We start from the raw sequence: 21,287 nt of genomic DNA, 5'->3' as shown, positions 1-21,287 counted from the left end.
AACCTTCATGAATCTGGTTTAAATCAAGGTTGACCTGCTTTGCATAAATAATAAATAAATAAATATATATATATAATATATAATAAATAAAAATTACATTAGATACTATATGGAATCTCTAAATATAAGTGAATTGTACACCTGTATGATGATGAAAATCGTTAAGAGGTAATAAATACACAGTTCTAAAAAAAAAATATGTTCTGCACTTTCTTATCACATATATATTGCTCATATCACAAAACTTCCAGCTTTCTAACACAACTATGGAATTATTGTAATTGTAGCGTTATTATGAAATATAAAACAAAAATTAAAAAATTACATTATAACATGATTAACATGATTCTTATATTGTAGTCATAGCTATTATATAGTAGCAATTATATAGTAGCCATAGCGAAAGTCAAGATATTTTATTGTTCTTAGATAAACTTACTTATGAAATATCAAGTATGATCACAGATTTAATCCATAGTTAATGTAATTAATATATATATAAAAGCATAGTAGATTTAATTTAAAAGCAAATTTAAAAGCACGACACATATAAAATATACTACTTACCGAAGAAACTGCTTGGGCAACTATTTGCCCTGGTCTACGAACTTCCTGGCTAGTGGATGCTTGAGCATGTGGAAGTTGTTGCTGAGGTAATTGCTGTGCTCGCTGCTGTGATATAGCACGCCCTCGGCTTTTCCCTCTTCCCTTCTCAGACATCTTGTCCTAAGTACTGAAATATTTGATTTTATATATGTATACATATGTAAATATATGTAAATATATATAACACAGCAGATAATATAGATATAAGAAGTTGGTATAGACAAAAAAAGGATACTGACTAGGAAATGCTGGAAAGAACCAAAAAGAACAAAAGAGGAATAGAAAATTTTTTAGGAAAAGCTAAGTCAGGAAATAAGAAAAATTGTATATGAAGATAGCAAATAAACGGAATTATTAAGAATTATTAGGAATGTAAATATAAGTGTATGTATACATATATAAATACAATCTTGTTATAGAAGAGAGAAAACAAAGACCGAAGAGAGGAAAGTGAAATAACAAATTTCAATTATTTCATTTATTTGAAATAACAAATTTCAATTATTTCATTTTAACATTCTCATATATACAGAATAACAACTGATAAAAGGAAAATAATATGTGAAAACTGTACAATTTCATTAAAGTTTTTTGAAAATTAAGGTAACCTTAAGAAAAGAACAAAGAACATGAGAAAAGTATCAATGGATTACAAATTTGTCACCTTTGACTACTTTGGGAAATATATTCTTGTACCTCCAAATCTAAAAGATTTTATCTGAATTTAATTCAATGTTTCATTTAATTCAAATATATTTAATGTTTATAGCAGACATACTGTTATATCCTAAGTGACGTATAAACAGATTCGAAAAGTTTCTTCCGAAATATATTATTTGTTATCCGAGTAACATCTTAACATACTATAATAAAAAAAAAAAAAATAACGTTGTTACTGAAAAAAAAAAGTAATTTGTAACAGTGTTCTTTCCTAACTCTGTATATGAAATGAAAACTTTTTATAAAAGAGCGTTTTTGTAAATCTCTGAGCGTTTTTGTAAATCTCTGTAAATAACTGAATAAATGTGTTTCTTTTCAGAAAATTTGACTTTAGAATAATGGCGGACAAAGGTCACAAAAGAAATCAATAAAGGATGTGAATCTCTTATCACGAAACTTCTAAAAATTATCGACGAACATACCGTCTAAAATGCAACACAATTGTAACACGAGGCATGGTAATCGAATTACAGCACGCCAATAACTTTATTGGAAGAAAAATGAAGAAAAAATTACACATAGAAAATACATCGAATTTGACCACCGATCAAAAAAGTTGCTCGCACGATCGGAATGAATCGCTGGTTCGTCAGCGTGGATCTCCTGACGCGAGCTTCTCTTTGCGAACTTTCGATGAATCATGAATTCGAAAAAAACGTTAATTCTGACATCTTAAAAATGATCGCAATTTCGCAAAATTATTCGAATACAATACCGAACAATATACTCCAACAATAAGTGCTCGGTGCTCTGCGTTAAGTTATTAATCCCTGATAGTCGATCACTGTACCTTCGAATGTTTTTCTTCTACGCCTGAATTTGATTATTTCAACTGAACTCCAAAAGTTACTAAATCGCGTTTATAAGGTACGCATGAATATTTGACGTTACTCAGATACCTTAAATACGTTTTGAAAATCCCCTCAAACAAAAATCGCCAGTCTTCTTCCATCCACGGTGCCCCCTCCGACTATACTCAGGTACAAACTGATCCGACCGAGTTGTCGCACAATAAGTTGTCACGCGCGGCGCGATGTAATTTCGCGCTGATTGGTAGGAAAACCAGCGCACAAGTCGCGCACCAATGCGAAGCGGCACCGTGCACAAGCGCAATCATCCGGATGCGCGGGCTTTTACGCATAAACCGCGATCGGCCGTCAAGATTTCCACGAAATAACAAGCGTGTCGTATTCACGGCGATAAATAGATACTTCTTGAGTGCAGCGCGCATAAATAAACCGACCAGAGGAGCGACACGACGAGATAATTCGACGAAGAACGGTATTTCAAGCGACCAATAAGAGCACGATGACGTTAAAATCACAACAGGTTTCGTTAAGCCCGTATTAGACTGTGAATTGGGGATTGAGATTGAATTGAATTTGGCCAGTCAGTGCGAAGTTAATTGAATTCAAACCCAGTGATTGGGCGGACGTTTGGCTCTCGTCCGCCGATTGGCTGCGACTCTACCGTGAAACCGTACCTTCGCAAACGCGAGCGCTCGTAGCGCGTGAGTGTCCAAATCGAACGCGCCTCTCTCAGTAGAAAAGAGTTCACCAATGAGCGGCGGGGAGACGCGCACATAACCTCAGCGTGCATCGCGCGAATCGGGTGAGTTGCAGAAACGCCAACGAGAAGTGATGAGAGGCTGAAACCACCGCGGAAACGATAGAGAGAGAACCTCCGGGCGTCATCAAGGATCAACCCGCCGATCGTCCGAGGAGAAGAGCGAGAGGCTCGCGACGGAGGAGAAGAAATGGGCGTGCCGAGCGGCAGGAACGTCGAGGCGATGGAGGTGGAGATCGCGAGCGCGTCGGACGCACAGAGCGGCGACGGTGACGGCGCGGGCGAGCGCAAGGACACCGACATGCAGACGATCCACGACATACGCGAGCATACTCGGCAGATCGAAAAGGCGGTGCAGAACAAGGAGCCGCGGTTCGTGCTGCGCGCCCTGCGCGCCCTGCCCAACACCCGCCGCCGGTTGAACCCGCTGGTGCTGCGCGGCCTCGTGACCGGTTTCTACACCAGGTCGACCGCCGAGCGCGACACCCTGCTCGCCTGGGTGGACGAGCCGATGGAGGTCGACGAGACGCAGTCCGCCACGCAGAGATTCCGACCGTTCTCCTCCAGCCTGCTGCCGGAGATCGACGCGTACGTCCACCTGCTGGTGCTGATCCGGCTGATCGACACCAGGAAGTACACCGAGGCGGTCCAGTGCTCGGAATCGTTGGTACAGAAGATCGCCGCGCAGAACCGCCGTACGATCGACCTGATCGCCGCCAAGTGCTACTTCTACCACTCGCGCGCCTACGAGCTGACCAATCAGCTGGACAAGATCCGCGGCTTCCTGCACCTGCGTCTGCGCACCGCCACCCTGCGCAACGACTTCGAGGGCCAGGCGGTGCTGATCAACTGTCTGCTGCGCAACTACCTGCATTACAATCTCTACGACCAGGCGGACAAGCTGGTGCTGAAGTCGACTTTCCCGGAGTCGGCGAGCAACAACGAGTGGGCGCGTTTCCTCTACTATCTCGGCAGGATAAAGGCCGCCCGGCTGGAGTACTCGGCTGCTCACAAGTACCTGGTGCAGGCGATGAGGAAAGCGCCGCAGACGACGGCGGTCGGCTTCCGGCAGACCGTGCAGAAGCTGGCGGTCGCGGTGGAGCTGCTGCTCGGCGACATCCCGGAACGGCAGATCTTCCGGCAGGCCGCTCTGCGCCGCGCCCTCGCCCCGTACTTCCAGCTCACCCAGGCGGTCCGTCTCGGCAATCTGCAGCGGTTCGGCGAGGTGCTGGAGAACTTCGGGCCGCAGTTCCGCTCGGACCACACGTTCACCCTGATCCTGCGGCTGCGGCACAACGTCATCAAGACGGCGATCCGCTCGATCGGCCTCTCGTACTCGCGCATCTCGCCGGCCGACATCGCCTGCAAGCTCGGCCTCGACTCGAGAGTCGACGCGGAGTTCATAGTGGCGAAGGCGATACGAGACGGCGTGATCGAGGCGACCCTCGACCCGGAGAACGGCTACATGCGCAGCAAGGAGACCACGGACATCTACTGTACGAAGGAGCCGCTGCTAGCGTTCCATCAGCGCATCACTTTTTGCCTGGACCTGCACAATCAGAGCGTCAAGGCGATGCGATACCCGCCGAAATCGTACGGCAAGGACCTCGAGTCCGCGGAGGAGCGTCGGGAGAGGGAGCAGCAGGACCTCGAGCTGGCGAAAGAGATGGCCGAGGAGGACGACGACGGTTTCCCCTGAAGAGATCCACGAGGACGACTGTCGTGGAGATGTATCGGGGCGCTCGGCCCGGAGCTGCCCCGAAGATGCGATCGCTAACGTGTGTTACTTTTTCTAACGTTCAACGGATTTGTAGATATGTCTTGTAGAGCGTGAGGAGGGTCGTCGTAATTAACGGGATTTCATTGTTCGCGCGGAACGCTATCTCACTCCTATGTAATAAAAAAAAAGATGATGAAGAATTATTATTAATTACATATGTATATTCTACATCGTCGAGTCTGATTCTTCCTCTAAGATTCCTCTATCTCTCTCACAACACCGTTCAGATATGGAACTCGCGCGAGTTCCTTGCGAGCCTGAGCCATCTGATACAGAACGGGGCAGTCCAAGGAGACGCACTCCACGTCACCCGATCGTCCGGTGCACGAGCGACAGATCTACGAAAAGATACGTTCAGTCGATCGCAGGATAATCGTTGTCGCTGCTTCGCGATTTACAGCTCAAGGATGCTTATTAACGCATCGCCAACTGATTCGGTGGATTTATTTTTTCCTCGACGATCCTTCGATCGGCTGACCGATCGGTCGAGGATTTGGATGGTTTCGAAGGGAAACTATTATGTTTACTTGTAGATTTTGCATGTCTTCCGACGAGGGACGATGTGTTTTCCCACAACGTCATGACACAAGTTGACAGTTGCAGAGTCAGACATTTGTGTTAGTATCACGGCTGGGGCAACTTTTCAGTCATTTTTACGGTACAATTTTCATACCTGCGGCATTAAATATACCCCCGAAGAATTGTTCCTCTCTTCGTGGTGATTCTCAACTCACTCACGTTGATAAGAGTATCTCCAAAAGTGGCGCAGAAATCACCCAGATTGGCTGAGAAGCTGCATTTAAGGTATTTAAATCGTGACCCGAATCGATGAAAATTCAGGTCAAAATTTTATATTCACCGCGTACCGCTACGCACCGCGTACGGAATGGTGTATTTTTTCTCGCGGTTGGCGATGCGTTAGTATTCCTGTCTGGGCTTACATCGGCGATCTGTCGATGAGTTCTCTCCAGCCGGCATATCTTCTCGAGAAGCACCAGCACAGTCCGGCCTGGCTGCGAGGCGCACTCCGCGCACACTCCTTTGCTCGTCTGTCCTCCGCAAGTGACGCACGCGACGGACTGGAAGAACTGACGAATGCTGGATTTCGGACAGTCCCCTCCCAGGTGGGCGATGTCGTCGAAACGTTGCCGGTGAGACATTTCCTTGTACCTGCGCAAAGCATCACGGTCACCGTGTAAATCGACTCACCTCGATCGAGGAGATCACACAGGGGGGGGGGGAATTTCACGGTGAAAAATGATAATTCTATCATCGCGCGAAACTTTACTAACCGAGAGAAACACAAATCGACGTTCTGCTTCGGTTTATTATACTTCCGTTTTGTACCTTCCTTTTCATATGTGATCATTTTTTCCCGGATCATACATCAGGAACTTGAAATCTGTTGTTACGAAAAGTTTGTGTTTTTTGGCAAGATCAATCCTACCGACGGTCTTTTCCTACGCTACTAGAAAATATGACGGCCCGTGTGCCGAACTCTCTTTTATCGATGAAAGTGTCTCCAAGGTCGGCTCGCACTAATTCCGATTAATTTAACCGACTGATCAACTCAACGGAATTGGCCGCTCGCACTGATCCGGTTTAGCTGATTGGCAAATGCGATCGGTCAATTCCGTTGAGTCAATCGGATTTGGTGCAAGTCACCCTCAAAGTGAATGAAAAGCTACCTGGAAAAACCCACGATAAAATCGACGGTATCTAAAAACACGATAAAACTGACAAGAATCTCATCTGTCGTGTGTGGAAAAAAATCTCAGTTTCTGCAACGAGATGGAAATTAAAAATCGGCGAACGGGAAACTTGGTGAGATGGGAAATGATTTATTTCCATTATCACGACCGAGCACTTTTCCGTGCACATTCGGCTGCGTTAAAACTCGGCGGGAGCAACCGAGAGCAGCTGACTTCGGGCGGAAGCCTCGTGCAGAAATCTTATTCCTACAACCTGAGCTTTCGTCCGACTTCCGGGCGACGGGAAACTCAGTTGCACCAAGCGGAATTGTTCTTTGCGCGTCACGGAAATATCACGAGATGCGCAGGACGCGGGATGTTTCCTGATCCTCGGGAGTGTGCGATATGCTCACCAGGTGTTGACGTCGACTCCGAATAAGTTGAAGCAACGATTGAGGGGCGGCATGATGACCTTTGTGATGTAGTACACGGAGTTGGGCATCAACGCCGGGTCGGCGAGCACTTCCGTCGGCGAGCGTACGCACTGAATGAGCGCCTGATTCGGCGCGCCGGCGACGATGACGTAGCGCACCCGTTCGCTGGTGCGCGGCACAGCGCGCGGATCCTTCCTGGTCAGCCTGCGCGTCAGCTCCAACGCTGGCACGCAAGCGTTCGCCTTGTAGCCGTGCATCCCGCGGAACTCCCTGGCGAACGTCAGATCCTGGATGGACACGCGTTGCCGCAGGATCTTGTCGAACTGCTTGGTAATGTGCGACTTCACCAGGGAGATGTCCTTTGTGTCGAATAGGATCTTCAAGGACTTTTCCAGTATCTGCGATATAGGAAAGGTTTCATGCTCGACTTCACCAATGTCGATTAACGGCTCGCGAGACGAACGACGGGGGCAAAAATTTACGTGAAATTTAGGGAGGTGTAAAAAGTTGTGAATTAACACGAGTATGAATTCTTTGTTGTGCATGTTAATTAAGTACGTTTCACGATATCTCAGTGTAAAAAATGAGATAACCCTAGTCAATAAAAAAAAATTATATTAATAATGATTTTAGATCACTCCTGTTGAGGCCAGGATGATTATCGTTGATGAATGCAGGACGGAATTGAAATGGACACAATAATGTTAATTATTCGCCACAAAATATAATTTTTTTTATATCAAGTTAAATTGTTGTACTCAACAGATGTACATAACGAAAAAATTCATACTTCTATCATTACAACTCCTCCGAATTTTACCTAATTTTTACACCTCTCAGGATCTTGTAAAACTTGAGTTGAGGACATTCGCCAAATTCTGATTAAGCTAATCGATGAATAATAATAAGAATTGCCAATATCAATTTTCAGTTGTGTAGCTTTATCGTTCAACAATAATCGAAAAGTTAATAATTTTTACCCGTATTAAAGTGACTTCCACCAAACTCTGATAGCCTAATCAGAGTTTGGTGAAAGTCACTTTAATATGCTCGTTCCTGCCATCATGATTTAAATATAATCAACGGATTAACTCAACAGGGTTAACTAACAGCGTCGGTCAATTAGCTGGACTGATCAATGCGATTGGTCAATTCTGTTCCGAGTTAATCCGTTGGTTACGTTTAAACTATGATGGTAGAAACTGGCATAAGTCTTTGCCTGAAGAGTTTAGACTCAGATTAAAATTCAATCGACATTCATAAGATCGTGGGGCATCAGCGACCCTGACGATGTCGCAGGGACGATTCTCTCGGTGTGCTCGCTGTCCATCTTTTACCTTAGCGACCGCGGGACACCCGTCTCTGCGAACCGTCTCGATTCCCTTCTCCAGGAACTCGGGTTTCTCCTGATCACGCGTCTCGTACATGTATCCGCAATATCGTTTCTTCGTCTGGAACAATATAAATTCAGATTGCACCACTGTCGCGCGGTGAACCCGCAATTTAATCGCTGGATACTCCTCGAGTTCGTACCTGGAGAATGGACGGCTGAAGAACCTTCTCGAATTTAAGCTTGACGGGCGGGGGATTGGCCGCGGTGACAGCGTCCGCGATCTCCTCGCCGATGACGAAGGCCTCGTCTCTAGACTTGCCGGGCACCAGCACGAATATGGAGTCCGTATCGCCGTACACCACCCGAGCGCCCCATTTCGGAGTGGATTCCACCAGTTTAATCGCACGCTCCAATGTCTCCCGTCCTTTGCTGACTACGCTATCTCCTATCTGCAACAGAACATCGCAGTCTTCAGCGAAGGATATAAAATTGTCTTCGTCTCCAAATCATGTTTATCTTGAGAAGAATCTTCAGTGAATTTCTATCCAATTAAATTTGCACGTGTATTATTATTTTATTATACTCTGCTCGATACGAAAGAACGGAACGAGCCACATGATGAACTACGAAGTGTCGTACCTCGATACAAGGCATCCTACCGCTGAAATTCGCGGACGTATAGCCGTAGGTGACGTTCGCGATTAACTTGAGACCGAGCTGCTGCGAATGTAGAGCGCGCTGCAACGTGCGATTTTCTGCCGGGTGGAGCTTCATAGATTCCTTCACCATTAGACGCGTGTTCAGGATTTCCATCAACATACGCGGCATTATTCCCTGACGCACTTCCTTCTTCACGAAGGCCACGCCGCAGGGTGAGAAATTCATCTTGTCCTGCAGCTTCAACGCCGTGCTCTTCTTCACCCTCAATGTCCCCGCACCGAAGTCGAACGGCCCGTATCTAACGACCGAAAGTATGTTGAATTAATTCATTGTATAATTACAATAATTATATAATTAATAATACAACTATATAAATATATCGTTATAAATATTATGCGTAAATACGCGTATGTATATATATATATATATATATATATATATATATATAATATTATATACATTATATAATAAATTATAAAATAAATTAATTGTTAAATTATAAAATCATACAATTAAATTATATATAAAATATAATTAATTGCAAATCTACTAAATTGTTTGTACGACCAATAAAGAGCTATACTATAACGAGACAAAAAATATATGTATCTCAAATTACAATTATAATTACAATTATATACTGTATTTTCAATATTTAAATGATCTGTTGGGCTTTTGCGCAATTAATGAAAATCAGCCCGGCAATCAACGTGTTAATAAACAAGTTCGATCTGCCCGTATTTGATATCTTGCCGATCATGATAAAACTCTTGACACACTCACTGGCCTATATGTTCGATTCTGCCTAGACACGTGGAGAAGCAGTAATTGTAAGCGATGATCATGCTCGGATACAAGCTCTGAAAGTCAAGCACGATCAACGGCTCAACGTAAAACTTGGACTCGGGCTCCATGATCAACGGCACGCATTCCGGCGCTCGCATCCTGGCTCTTTGATGCATGGACGGTGAGACCGGTATGTAATTCATAGGCTTCGCTAATCTGAGCATCATAGATTCCACGCGGAACTGCGAGCCGCGCGAGAAGACCTCGTAGAACTGTATGCCGAAGAGCCGGGCGTGTTCGCACGTGCGACCTGCGGTACCGAGAAGAGCGGTGGGCTTTCGAGTAAAACGAACTGGCTGAAGCGACTTAAGGTAAACGCTCAAGGTAAATCGAGCGTTGAGATAACGCTAAGTCGCATTGCCACGTGCGAGATATCCCACCTATGATATCCAAGTGACTCAGGATCTTGAGAGTGCCCCGAACTCTGATAACGTAGTGACTTATAACTCTGCACCTCATTATTACGCTCTCATGTTTCCACCAAGTGGACAGCGTTCTGAAGGAAGGGCATGGGATCCTCTCGTGTAAAACGTGATGCACGACATTCTCGAAGGTGTACGTCAGCAGGGCTGCAAGTATAATGAAAATCCTTCGACTTGAGAGTTCCTTGGAAGATTTCAACGTCGGAGTTCGATCCGCAGCGTCCCACAATTGGATTTCGTTCGGTCTCCGAACGGGATTGGTCTCAGAATGCTCTTCTCAAAATCAATTCACTTCGTTTTCTAACGGGACAGTTGCTCGTCGAGCAATAAGACACATCGCACTCTCATCATGACGAAACTCAACCCGGTTGAACGAGAACTTTTACAATGATCGCTATGTTTTCGCATATATATCAGGTGTACAAATTAATTCGGTGTGTATTTGTCTTTCGGTGAATAAACTTTGAATTTCGTAATGAAAAAAGAGGCACCGAATTAATTTGTACACCTGACCCCCAATCCGCCTCCCAAACCGAGAATGAATCCACCACGAACAACCTTCGTACCTGCCTCGTGTCTCATGATTCTCCAAACATCCAGAATAATGCGACCGGGTACTTTGATCTCGTCCTTCTCAAGCGTGTGCGATGCGTCGGGCTTGCCGGAGGGTATCTGTACATAAGGCACCTTCGAGATCTTCCATGGAAAGCCGTAGAGAGCCAGGTGAAATGCTCTCTGGAAAACGTAGCCCCACGAGAGCGCTTCCACCTCCCAGCCAACCAGAATGTCCGGGTTGTACTGCTCCATCAGTTTCACGAGATTATCGAACGCATCCTGCTCCGTCGCAACGTACGATATAGAGCACATCGCGCTCGCGGAGTGGATTCTGTTGAGTCTCGCGCTCACAGGATGGGGATTTACAATTACAGCGGCTGAAACGAAGGGATACATCGTGAAAGAAGTGACGTTAGTTCGTCGAGAATAAGGATGGCGGGTCAATTAGCAGAGTAAAAGATTTATTTGCTTTCTTTTTTCAAATCGTTAGTTCCGATAATTACCGTGTTCTATCAGCGCGCTCGCGTCCGTCGGAATGTCGTTGTGAATCGCATAAAATAACGCAGCGATGGAATCGTACTGCGGGTTAGGAAGGAGGTCCTCCCGGGTGACGACGTGCACCTCGAGAGACATCAACGTCAGGTACTGGTGCTGCGAAAGATGTGAATAAATCATAAGCTCGTTGCCGGATTTACATAATTAATAATAATAAATTTAAATATTTAACAATAAATTCACTCAAATATTATTGCTCTGAAAAGAAACNCGAACCAGAGTTACAGGACATTAAATGCAAAGGCACCGAATTAATTTGTACGCCGTAATGCGCGATAAACAATGAATACGGAAGAAAGAAATCAAACTCACGGCCGCCACCGCTCGAGCATTCTGGAGATTCTCAGCCGAGACGTTGCCGTAGCTCCTTCCGGACGAATGTTCGATCTGACCGTACGAGAAACGTTGCTCGGTCTCGTTCGGTTTGTACAGCAACGGGTTCTCCAGGGCCTTCCGCAGAGAGGGATTCATCAAGGCGCTCCCGGAGTCCTGGGAATTGTTGGAGCTTTGCGTGAACTCGAACCTCCTGCTGTCATCGGACGTCCCGCTGAGTAACGAAACGGATCTCTCTACGGCCGAGGTGTCGCTCATCGACGGCAGTTCCCTCGAAGTTCCCGGCCGGGACTCGTCGTTCGTGACCGTCACGTTCGGCGGCGCATCTCCCGCTTTTCCCTCCTGCGCCCTTCGTCCGCACGATTTCGCGGCGTCGGCTTTTTTCGACAGGTACTCCTTAGCCTTCACCCAGTTCCCGACATCTCTGACAGACGGTGGCGCGGCGAGCGGTCTGATCGTCAGCAAACCGTATCCCGCGAGGGTCTGTTTCAAGCGGGACGTTTTGATGCTCGCGCCGGACGGGTGGAATTCGTTCACCTTCATTCGCCGCCACCGTCCGATGCCGGTGACGTCTTCCAGGCTGGACTTGAACGCCGGCACGTCGAAGCTCGACGTGCTCGCGGACTCCCTGTGCCGCGCGAGGTCGACCTTGTCGCCGAAGAACGGCCGCTCCGCCCTGCACCTCGGGATGCCGTACGACTCCATACTTTCCGCGATCCTCCCGGGATCCGGAGGTCTGTGCTTCGTGGTGATCGTGATCAACGCGCGACGATCGCTCGACGATCGAGCGCTTCTTCGTGACGATGACGGGGTCTGGCTCCGCGTCTTCTGGCTGACGTGTTGGGTAAACGTCGTGTCGCACGCGTCCTCGTCCTCGTCGGTTTCGGGAATAACGTCGTTAACGAGATGCCTCCCGAATCGCTTTCTCGCGTTGCTTATACCTGACGCGTCGCCCCTTTCGGGAGACGTCGTGTCGTTACTGATCTGCGTATGCTGACTGCTCACGAGGGTGTCTTCATCGTTGCCGGACGAAAATATAGTCGCGTCCGCTTCGTCGACCAAGCGGCCGAGTGCGATCGAACTTCTAGGCTGACCCTCAGACCCTGTGACAGTGTTTTCCACCTCGTCGTTGCTCGAGAAGTATAATCTTTTACGAACCAACGTGCTTCCCGGAATCAATGGATCTCCGCCGCCTCTTGCTCTCCGGTCCTCGCGATCCCCCTCCGGTTCCCGAGTTTTCCTTCCGCTAGCTTGTGTATTTGCATCATCAGCAGCCCGGCTATAAATATAATGAACGTTACTTCTGAGATTCAAATAATTAATTATGTTGGAGTACCTAAGAATATCGTGTGAGAGAATTAAGAAACTTACACAGTATCTGTCATGTTAATCACTGGATCCTCGCGAACATTATCAGTGCTGACGTTATTTTCTGAAAGAAAAAAACAGAGGAATTGTATTCCGTGTAAATGGTGGTAAAGAAGTGTCACGTGTTGTTATTAATGAAAATTAAATAAAATCGTTAAGTGCCCACTTGCAAATAGATTTTTCGCAAACGAATTCTTCGTAAACGAATTTACTGTAAAATATAATAAATTACCCGAATTTTCCGAGTTTGGAAGACCTGTGCGCTTTTCACGGAGCAAGCTCAAACGCAACAGTTGCGTATTGCGCTTCGGCGTCTTAGAAGTGGAAGGAACATCCGACGTCGGCATACACTGCCTCCTCTTAGGAGATTCACACTGTTCGACGGGACTTCTACCGGTTCTCGGGGACGTGATGGTAATGTCGAGGGGCGAGTAATTCCGTGATGGGCTTCGATGAGCCTTGCTCGGAGAATTGTAGAACGCTCTTCTTCCGGGTGTCTTCGCGTCCGTGTTTCTCCGTTTATCGGGTGACTCGGAATCGTCATCGTCGTCCCGTTTCCTCTTCCCCGGCGTATTCTTTCTGCCGGACTTAAAAACGCATACACGCTCTTCCCGTCTGTCAACAGTGACGTCAACTTCGTCCTCGGAATCGCTGGGATCGCTCGCAGTAGCTCCATCGACGCTCGGTAACGTAAATTTCTCGCAGGAGTCGTGTTTCGTACCTGTGGACGAATGTGGAATCGCAGTGCGGCATGTTGCATCATCCGGGCGACTTATAATTTCCTCCTCGTGATCTGACGCGCTTCCACACAGATCGTCAACCCCGTCCAATTGTGGGAGATCGGTAAGTGCGATGTCCTCGGAACTTACGTCCGGAGATGCACGATTGTTCACGTCATGCTCAGCTTTTGCCGCGTTATCGCACTGATCGGACCTTTTGTGCGCCAATTCCCAAGAACCTACACTGCCTAAGTCCAAACTCGTGATATTCAGGTCCTCGGCCTCTTCTTCTTCCTCCTCCTGATCATTTTTAGCCGGCTCGCTGAGCATAGAATACTGAGAACCGAGGACACTATCGTTGTCCACATCATTCGCAATTTCATTCTCCCCCGCTAAATCAGCCAACATTTCCACCAATTGCAAGTCATCCGCGTCCACTGTACACGAATCGTTATATATATATACATAGAAAGAGCAACAAGTATATTATACTACGTGCTCAAAACATTAGCTATAACACACACATATATGAAAACTCACAAAAGCTGTCTGTTACAGAATTTTGACTCCGATTCGCTTCTAAATATGAATTTGATCGCAACAATTGATTGTCATCAGAGACTGTTCTTTCGATGTTCTCTTCGGATATAGGAAGTTCATGACTCAAAACGTGAGAGGCATTCAAGACAGGTTCGTCGTCTTCCACTTCAATAGGATACGAAGACACGTTTGTATCTGATGAAATAGTCTCATCACTCTGAAGCAAATAAACAAGTATGTACATTACGTTACTGCGCATGCAGAAATTACGTACGTTAACTGTACAATTATAATCTGATGAAGCGAGAAAATACTTGTGATATAGCGATCAATCGTTTTAACAATCGGCCCTCTTGATAGATATCATTGCTGGTTGGAGGAAGAATAATCTTACTGGGTGTCTTAGGATATAACAATTGTGATTTTGCATTTTCCAAACCAACTGCCGCCCTTCTTGCTCTCTCCTCCTCCCAGATACCAGCGAGGCCAGGATTCAGCTCCATCTTGTCGGTGATACTCCGTCTATTCAGGATGTCCGAAGCATGTGTATCTACTTCCAATTCGCACATGCTCTGTCTTGCGACAGATATTGGCAGGTAAATCTGCGAGTCTAACATATCCGTCAAACTCTTGCTTTGACTCTCTGCTGTTGTGCATCTTTGCAAGGAATGTCTGTATTTTATATTGTTTAAATTGATCAAGTTCATACCATAGAGGTTGTAATCTATCATAAACTGGAGAATATAGGGAATATGTGCCTCATATGGTTGAAAATGTTGATTGAGGATGATATCATTCTGAAAAAAATGCCACTTTGTTAATATATTCTAAGAGAGTTTTATATAAAGTTATATTCTATTTGGAAAAACTAGAGAAACAGTTACTTGCCTGCAACAAATCTGCTGTTCTTTTAATTATAGCAGGATTATAAAGATATATCTTAAAGAACAAGTGTTTCTTATTGTGATATCCATAAAAAGGTCTGAAAATGATAAATTGCACATTTAATGAATGAGGAAAATATATATTCTAATAAATATATCTTCTTTCAAGAAACAAAAATAATTAACCTGTAAATTCTTAACTTTTTATTTAAAAAACCTACATTCCAGACACTCGTTGAATTTTATAGACATGTTGATTGGTAGATAGCGTACAACCGAAAGACGTATTCAAGGCAGAATCAATCGACGCGGCCAGTCGATACGCAAAACTATCCGTATTCTCCTGAACCGTGCATGGTACGTACAGGTATGGAAATACACCGTGAACATGCAAACACGTTTTTTTACCTAAAAAAATTAGCGTTTATCCAGTGCGACATTTAATTCGCAAAGAAAAGAAAACGACACAACATTTTACGAGGTATTTACCGGTAGCGGTAGACCCGAATATCCTGATTACCGGCACCTTTTTTACTTCCGATCCACGAAATTCCGAGAATGTCACGTCGAGCTCGGGTATCGGAGACGCTTGGTAACTATCAATGTTTATCAGAGTAATAGAAAACATGCTATTAAACAATATTCATAATAAACTGGAGAATAAAACGTTAACCATCATTAACGTTCATACTGCTGACGAGTAAATATCAACTGATCCGCAGTGTCGTTAGACACACAGACACACGCCATATGAAATTACCGCGGCTGAAAACTACCAGCGCCATCTAAAACTATAGCCATGCATGAAAGGTTTGTTCTTTATGGCTAAATTGCACAAGAACTAAATTAGAAGCAATCCTATTCGTTTTAGCTGCACTGCTGAACTGGTGCATAAGATAGCGTCCACAAGTTTGCCCACAATTAATTATTCTCTTCACATTTGACTGTGATTGGTCAATTTCTTAAGGATTAAGGCTTAAAATACCTATTGTGGGCCGACATTTAGGTAAAACAAGAGCATTAAAGCCCGTATCATACTAGGATTGGGGATTGTGATTGAATTGAAATTTGACCAATCAGTGCAAAGTTCATTAAATTTGAGTTCAGTTAACTTTGCATTGATTACCCAAATTCAATGTTAATCTCAAACTATCTTGCTGAAGTCTTAAAACATATTGACGATTTAAAAGATATTGTATGTAGGTAGCTATTTATATTTCTGGCCTTGGTAGCAGTAAGTGTTGCCAGACGCCATCTGACGTTGTCATTGGAAACTTGACATTGTTGAACATAAGAACACATTGTCATTTGAGCGCGGTTTGTGTTGTTTACAGTGAATTGAAAAATTGGTTCGATCGTAAATATTTGTTTTTTCATTATTAGGCCAGAAATATAAGTAGCAACCCTCGTATATATATATAAACAATTAAAGCTTTATTTGGAAAAAGGTATTGATGTTGCTCTATATGGCGGGAAGTGGACTGGTACAATACTGAACGGCATCAATGCTCGGCCTGGCAGCCCTCTAAGCTGAGAGCTCGCGCCAGATTCCGCGCGACGCCCAATCGGAAGATCGAGACCTTGTCTTGAAATTTCGGATCGTCGCCGTGAGCTTCCGCACAACGTAGCAACTCGTAGCAGTCATTGGAGGAGAAGATCACATCCTCCGCCTCCAGCAACGGTATAGCGTCCGTCAGGAGAATGGACCAAAAACTATCGAAAAAGAATTCACGTTACGTAAGTCGCCGATCTCAAGCGTCATAAGTATCTTTGCAAATTGCAACTCACTATTTCGGTGTCAGATTCGAGACCAGAAGGGACACCAGTAAGCTCGCCGCTTCTCGAAACTCGCCGATTCCGTACATCTGATGAAACTCGCAATATTTTCCTATAGACGTAACAATACTTTTTTTTTTTAATATGTCGCAAAACACGCTTAGAAATTCGATTGATCTGCTTACAAAAAACGTAAGCTTTCGCATCTTGTTTTCATTATGTCATTCGTCTCTGCATATACAGAGTGTCTGAAGAAGCCTTTCAGAAGAATATTTTTTTATAGAGTCCGGCCTACCACCCCTTCCTTTGCGCCCATTGGCTCACACAGATTAATCCCTCATTAACTATTGAACGAATTTTGCAATACAGCACATGACTCTTCTTCAGTTTCGTTCAGTTTAGTTTACTTTCAACCGTTCTAGCTGCCGTCATTCAGAGAAAAGTTCTCAGACACTCTACGTAAGTTATATTTTTCTACTCATTTTTGTTGTAAAAAAAAAGAAAAATTTTTTCCTCGTATACTTGATAAAGCAAAATCGTTGGTGCCGATCTACAATAGGTATTTTAAGCCTTAAAGAGATTTACCAATCACAGTTAATTATTTTCCTCACATTCGACTGTGATTGGTCAATTTTTTAAGGTTTAAAACACTATTGTAGACTCAGCCTTGGACAGTTTCGTTTGCTATTGTATCAATTGTTTACCCAGAAACGTGAGCCTGTCGCTAGCAAGCATGCAAGAGCCTAGGTTCTCCAGCAGGTCCCGACACTCCAGTTCCCCGTGTTCGGCGTAGTGTTTGAGGAACTCGTCGGCGATGTACGTGGTGAAATTGCCGTCGTGGGCCTTGAGCGCCCAAGTGAGGGCATTGCCTAGTCTACCTTGTCTTATACTCTTCATTCCCTGAATCTTGCATATACTGGTGACTAGGAGAGACGCGGTTCTGAGTGACTGCGATATCATTTCCGAGCCAGAGAAAAACGAGAGAAGTTAAATGGAAATCGACGCCTTACCGACTTGAGGCATGTTGTTATCTCGCGCGATATCGATAATCTTGTTGACCCGTGCCTCCGTGCCGGTCGGCAGTGACTGCAGCAAAATCTCCAGCCTGGCCAAGCCCTGCATGGGACAATGCACCAGGTAACTCGCGCCGCACTGCCACAGCGAGCGATGACCCATTAACGTGGTGCCGTATTCCAACACAAGAGACTCGTGAAGCTTCTCAGTCATGCTGTAAATATTCAACCGACGCAGTCCTCGTGAACAGAAGACTTTCTTCTCGTTCCCGAGTCGGGAAAAATAATGTTTCTTGCATAACTAACTCTTTAATCGTAAATTAAATCAATGCGAAATAATGGAAAAGTAGTGTATCATAAAAAAATTCTGTATATAAGAAAAACAAGCACTAGCACTGAAAGAGATGAGAACAAATTTCTGGCATCATCTCTTATCTTTCTTATTCTATACTGAGCGACTTCGATGATTGTAATATATAGATGAATTATTCTAACTTGTATAGAAAAAGTTCATAAGTTAAAATTAATATATTTTAAATCGACTAATTTAAATTAAAAGCCCATCAACTTCTTAACTTAACATTTAACTTTTTATCTTAACTTTTAACTGAGTTATTACTAAATTTTCGTTGAATTGATCAGCGTTCATACTCACTTAGCCTTCTCCTTGTTCAGAATAGTCAATTTCTCGCACTTGTACAGGAGATCCATCAGATGAGCGGCGAACCAGCCGTTATCGTTCATGTATTGTATCTCTTTGATGACCTGATGCAGATCGTTCTCCATCAAAGCGAGGATCGTGCGGTCCAAGGGCTCGTTGGCCCGCCACCTCTCGGCGACGTTGTTCGCGTAGCGCGAGAGTTCTTGCTGCTTGCAGCAGGGCGCCGAGTAGAACAATTTTGCCGCCAACAATTCATACCACGCTTCCGCGTACTTGGAATATTCCCACAATACCAACTCGTCTCCCGCTATTAACTGTGAAAGAAGCATGAGCATGTATTGTCCTTCTTGTAAGATAAAAAAAAATTGCACAATCAATATCGTCCTACCGACCTTCATAAGCATCTCCAAGTTGCTGTCTGTAACGACTTTGCCTTTTTCAACTTTGCTTTTTATAACGAAGCAATTCGTCTCCAGATTGGAGCAGAGATCCATCTGCCAGTGTTTCCACCGCATGAGAAATTCATTCACGGAGTATCCGCCGTAAACGTTGTACACCGGCATACTCCGGATGATATTGTCCGCGGTGACGAACGCCGAATAATCCGCTTTGCTGTGCATGGCCAGAAGACGGCAGACTAAATTCAACTTCCCGTGGAATGCGCAAACTATCACAACCTCCCAGTAATCCGAGTTCTCCAGATCGGCAGCGACGGACTTTTGCGACAGGATCTTCGATGCCGAGGATTCTTTCGAAGGAAAGTGAAAACTGATCCATTCTAGTAACTGTGGTAGCACAACATCACCTGTAAAGGAAACAGAATAAGCCAGATAACACAATAGTTTTATCGCATAACGTAACGTTCCTTTAAAGCAATATTTGCACATAATTATATATCTCATGAATTGTCTGTAAAGTCTCTTCTTATCAGTTAAACCAGGCTGTACTTTTTGCCTTTAAAATGAAACTCGAGGTCTGTTCTCTTTTGCCGAACTGGCTGCACCAGTTTGCACTGGTTCTCTTGTCTTTCTTCCACCAAGTTTTAACTGTATGTCTGTCTCTTCTTAAGTTTGCACTCCAAAAGTCTCTAAAAGTGTGCGCTAATTCAGTAAAAAAGAATAGACCTGAGTATACAATCTACTTGAAAAAAAAGGAAATAAAATTCCAGCGCAATGCTAATTCAGCTAAAAAGAACAGGCCTATTTATATTATCTCAACTTACCTGGTATAGCATCGACATAAAGAATTTCTGTCAAATGCCAGATACATTCTACGTGATAAAATATAGTAAGAAAATCGTCTAGAATCTTCACTTCTGACGGTGATTCCTTGGGGCGGATGTCTTCTAGATTTTCCACACAGGCTCTCAAAATAGACCTATATTGTTTACTGTGTTTCAGAAGTTCTGGCCTCCTGTCACCGGACGAAGACTTGATTTTTTGAACCGACAGAAAAACTCCGTTGCTCTCGTTAACCAATTTACGTAAGAGCGGTGAAAATAATATTACTTCTGGCCGGAGGAAGTGTACTCTTGCATCACAGGGTGCAAATTGACTCTTGGTATCTGGAACCAATTTATAGAGTAGTAAAATATAATTCTTTTACTTATATTCGAATAAAGTGTACGTAGAATTTCAAAGTATGTAGAAGTATATGTATAAGTAGGATTTGCATAAAAATTACTTGCTAACCTTGAGAACGTTCGTCCACATGTTTATACGCATGTATCCCGAATCTATTGCTGTTAATCCAAGTTGTTGTGATACCTGCCCTTTTACAAACGTCATCTGGTATAACCTGTAAAAATTCGAAGCACATAAAAAATCATTATTACGTAGTTAAGCAGAATGAAATTAAACGTTTTCTAGCTTCTTTTATGGACTCCTGCTGTCAGAAACGTTTAATAGAAACTTGAAAAATTTAAATATTAAAATATATCAACATGATATCAAAGATAAGTATTACAGATAAATTCACAAGTGACATCAATTATACAGGCAGTACTTTGACAAATAAACCGAAACTAACGAAACTTTGAAATATAATTATTTTATTTATTGTTATTGTATTTATTGTTAAAAATGTGCATTATATATTTTTGTAAATTTGGATAGTTTCTGTCATCAACAGTTTTACACATATATACTTCACTAACACTGATTTGAGCGTTGTCAACTTCGTCCATAATTGTCCAAGTCAGTCACGATATTAACTTTAGAATTCTTGTTTTTATTCTAATTATGAATATTCCTTTCTATAAAATACAATATTTATAAATATAGAGTATCACACAGTATCACACGATACCGGGAGCGGTAAAGATTACGAACAAGGTAAATACACATGTAAGAAATAAAGCGCTATTTGTAATACTTGTCTAGTAACCTAATCAGCCAATCAGAAATAGCGTTTTTTCTGGTGACATCTACGATGAGATTCTTTTGGTGAAATCTAAATTCTCTATGTTACAGCCAATAAAATGGTTACGTTCGGCAAAACGGAACGACTAGTGATTCATGATCTCATTGGTTTTATATCTTTCGATCAGTCAAGATTAAAATTTAAAAACATTACTTTCGTTTTCTTAATATGTAAAAATACTTAAAACAATTTGAAAAAGAAAAATAAATATAAACTATATATATTGTTTGATGTAAATATCAATTTGTGAAACCAAATGTTTATCAATTTAGCTATGTGGAAATATGTTGAAGATAAACTATGCAAGACTACGTTCTTTTAATAAAAAAAAAAAAACGAAGATAAAACCGAGGCTTTCTGGATAGGAACTTGGAGAAATTATTGTGATAACAAATGAATGCACA

The 21,287-nt window shown here is 43.6% G+C and overlaps 4 protein-coding genes across 6 annotated transcripts in view; 1 reads left to right on the top strand and 3 right to left on the bottom strand.

The window, feature by feature from the left end:
• Positions 1 to 2,807, bottom strand: part of LOC106745077 (protein aubergine-like) — a 10,298-nt gene extending 7,491 nt beyond the window's left edge. Inside the window, exons 1-2 of the mRNA XM_014620354.1 lie at positions 2,226 to 2,807; positions 568 to 733 (exon numbers count right to left, since the gene is read on the bottom strand). Coding sequence (XP_014475840.1) covers positions 568 to 720 — 153 coding nt within the window. The 5' untranslated portion in view covers positions 721 to 733; positions 2,226 to 2,807. The remainder of the gene's footprint in view (positions 1 to 567; positions 734 to 2,225) is intronic.
• Positions 2,808 to 2,883: 76 nt separating this feature from the next.
• LOC106745135 (probable 26S proteasome non-ATPase regulatory subunit 3) lies at positions 2,884 to 4,840 on the top strand. The gene has a single exon (XM_014620441.1). The coding sequence runs from the start codon at positions 3,083 to 3,085 to the stop codon at positions 4,589 to 4,591; it is 1,509 nt and encodes a 502-aa protein (XP_014475927.1). The 5' UTR covers positions 2,884 to 3,082; the 3' UTR covers positions 4,592 to 4,840.
• LOC106745066 (DNA polymerase zeta catalytic subunit) lies at positions 4,788 to 16,279 on the bottom strand. 2 transcript variants are annotated; one of them, XM_014620332.1, is made up of 18 exons: positions 15,502 to 16,279; positions 15,234 to 15,420; positions 15,017 to 15,110; positions 14,443 to 14,925; positions 14,129 to 14,345; positions 13,102 to 14,025; positions 12,873 to 12,933; positions 11,481 to 12,780; positions 11,117 to 11,264; positions 10,625 to 10,990; positions 10,017 to 10,205; positions 9,574 to 9,886; positions 8,770 to 9,088; positions 8,331 to 8,579; positions 8,135 to 8,248; positions 6,777 to 7,195; positions 5,614 to 5,842; positions 4,788 to 5,010 (listed from the first exon to the last, which is right to left on the bottom strand). In XM_014620332.1, exons 1-18 carry the CDS (start codon positions 15,638 to 15,640, stop codon positions 4,864 to 4,866), a joined length of 5,898 nt encoding a protein of 1,965 aa, XP_014475818.1. In that variant the 5' UTR covers positions 15,641 to 16,279; the 3' UTR covers positions 4,788 to 4,863. The 2 variants fall into 2 exon arrangements, with proteins under 2 accessions (XP_014475818.1, XP_014475827.1); XM_014620341.1 differs by lacking the exons at positions 15,017 to 15,110; positions 15,234 to 15,420; positions 15,502 to 16,279 and having other exon boundaries at positions 14,523 to 14,648.
• Positions 16,280 to 16,427: 148 nt separating this feature from the next.
• On the bottom strand, positions 16,428 to 21,225 carry LOC106745101 (nuclear pore complex protein Nup85). Of its 2 annotated transcripts, none has more exons than XM_014620381.1 (9): positions 20,618 to 21,225; positions 20,154 to 20,259; positions 19,685 to 20,026; positions 18,855 to 19,267; positions 18,457 to 18,776; positions 17,799 to 18,016; positions 17,493 to 17,711; positions 16,801 to 16,900; positions 16,428 to 16,725 (listed from the first exon to the last, which is right to left on the bottom strand). In XM_014620381.1, the coding sequence occupies exons 1-9, from the start codon at positions 20,645 to 20,647 to the stop codon at positions 16,515 to 16,517; spliced, it is 1,959 nt and encodes a 652-aa protein (XP_014475867.1). In that variant the 5' UTR covers positions 20,648 to 21,225; the 3' UTR covers positions 16,428 to 16,514. The 2 variants fall into 2 exon arrangements, with proteins under 2 accessions (XP_014475867.1, XP_014475876.1); XM_014620390.1 differs by lacking the exon at positions 20,618 to 21,225 and adding an exon at positions 20,428 to 20,480.
• Positions 21,226 to 21,287: the final 62 nt, after the last annotated feature.

This window comes from Dinoponera quadriceps, unplaced genomic scaffold (assembly GCF_001313825.1).
Source record: "Dinoponera quadriceps isolate SergipeBrazil2010 unplaced genomic scaffold, ASM131382v1 scaffold120, whole genome shotgun sequence".
In the NCBI taxonomy this organism is placed as follows: domain Eukaryota; kingdom Metazoa; phylum Arthropoda; class Insecta; order Hymenoptera; family Formicidae; genus Dinoponera; species Dinoponera quadriceps.
This window is presented reverse-complemented; position numbering and strand designations above follow the sequence as displayed.

Excerpts from the sequence above, each read along its gene's own strand:
- LOC106745135 (XM_014620441.1), top strand. The coding sequence starts at position 3,083 with ATGGGCGTGCCGAGCGGCAGGAACGTCGAGGCGATGGAGGTGGAGATC.
- LOC106745066 (XM_014620332.1), bottom strand. The coding sequence starts at position 15,640 with ATGTTTTCTATTACTCTGATAAACATTGATAGTTACCAAGCGTCTCCG. Across the intron at positions 14,346-14,442 it reads GATTGATCGCTATATCACAA|AGTGATGAGACTATTTCATC; the intron begins GTATTTTCTCGC and ends TATTTGCTTCAG. Across the intron at positions 11,265-11,480 it reads ATGCTCGAGCGGTGGCGGCC|CACCAGTACCTGACGTTGAT; the intron begins GTGAGTTTGATT and ends CATCTTTCGCAG.
- LOC106745101 (XM_014620381.1), bottom strand. The coding sequence starts at position 20,647 with ATGGACGAAGTTGACAACGCTCAAATCAGT. Across the intron at positions 20,260-20,617 it reads TTGACAACGCTCAAATCAGT|GTTATACCAGATGACGTTTG; the intron begins GTTAGTGAAGTA and ends GAATTTTTACAG. Across the intron at positions 20,027-20,153 it reads TGTGGACGAACGTTCTCAAG|ATACCAAGAGTCAATTTGCA; the intron begins GTTAGCAAGTAA and ends AATTGGTTCCAG.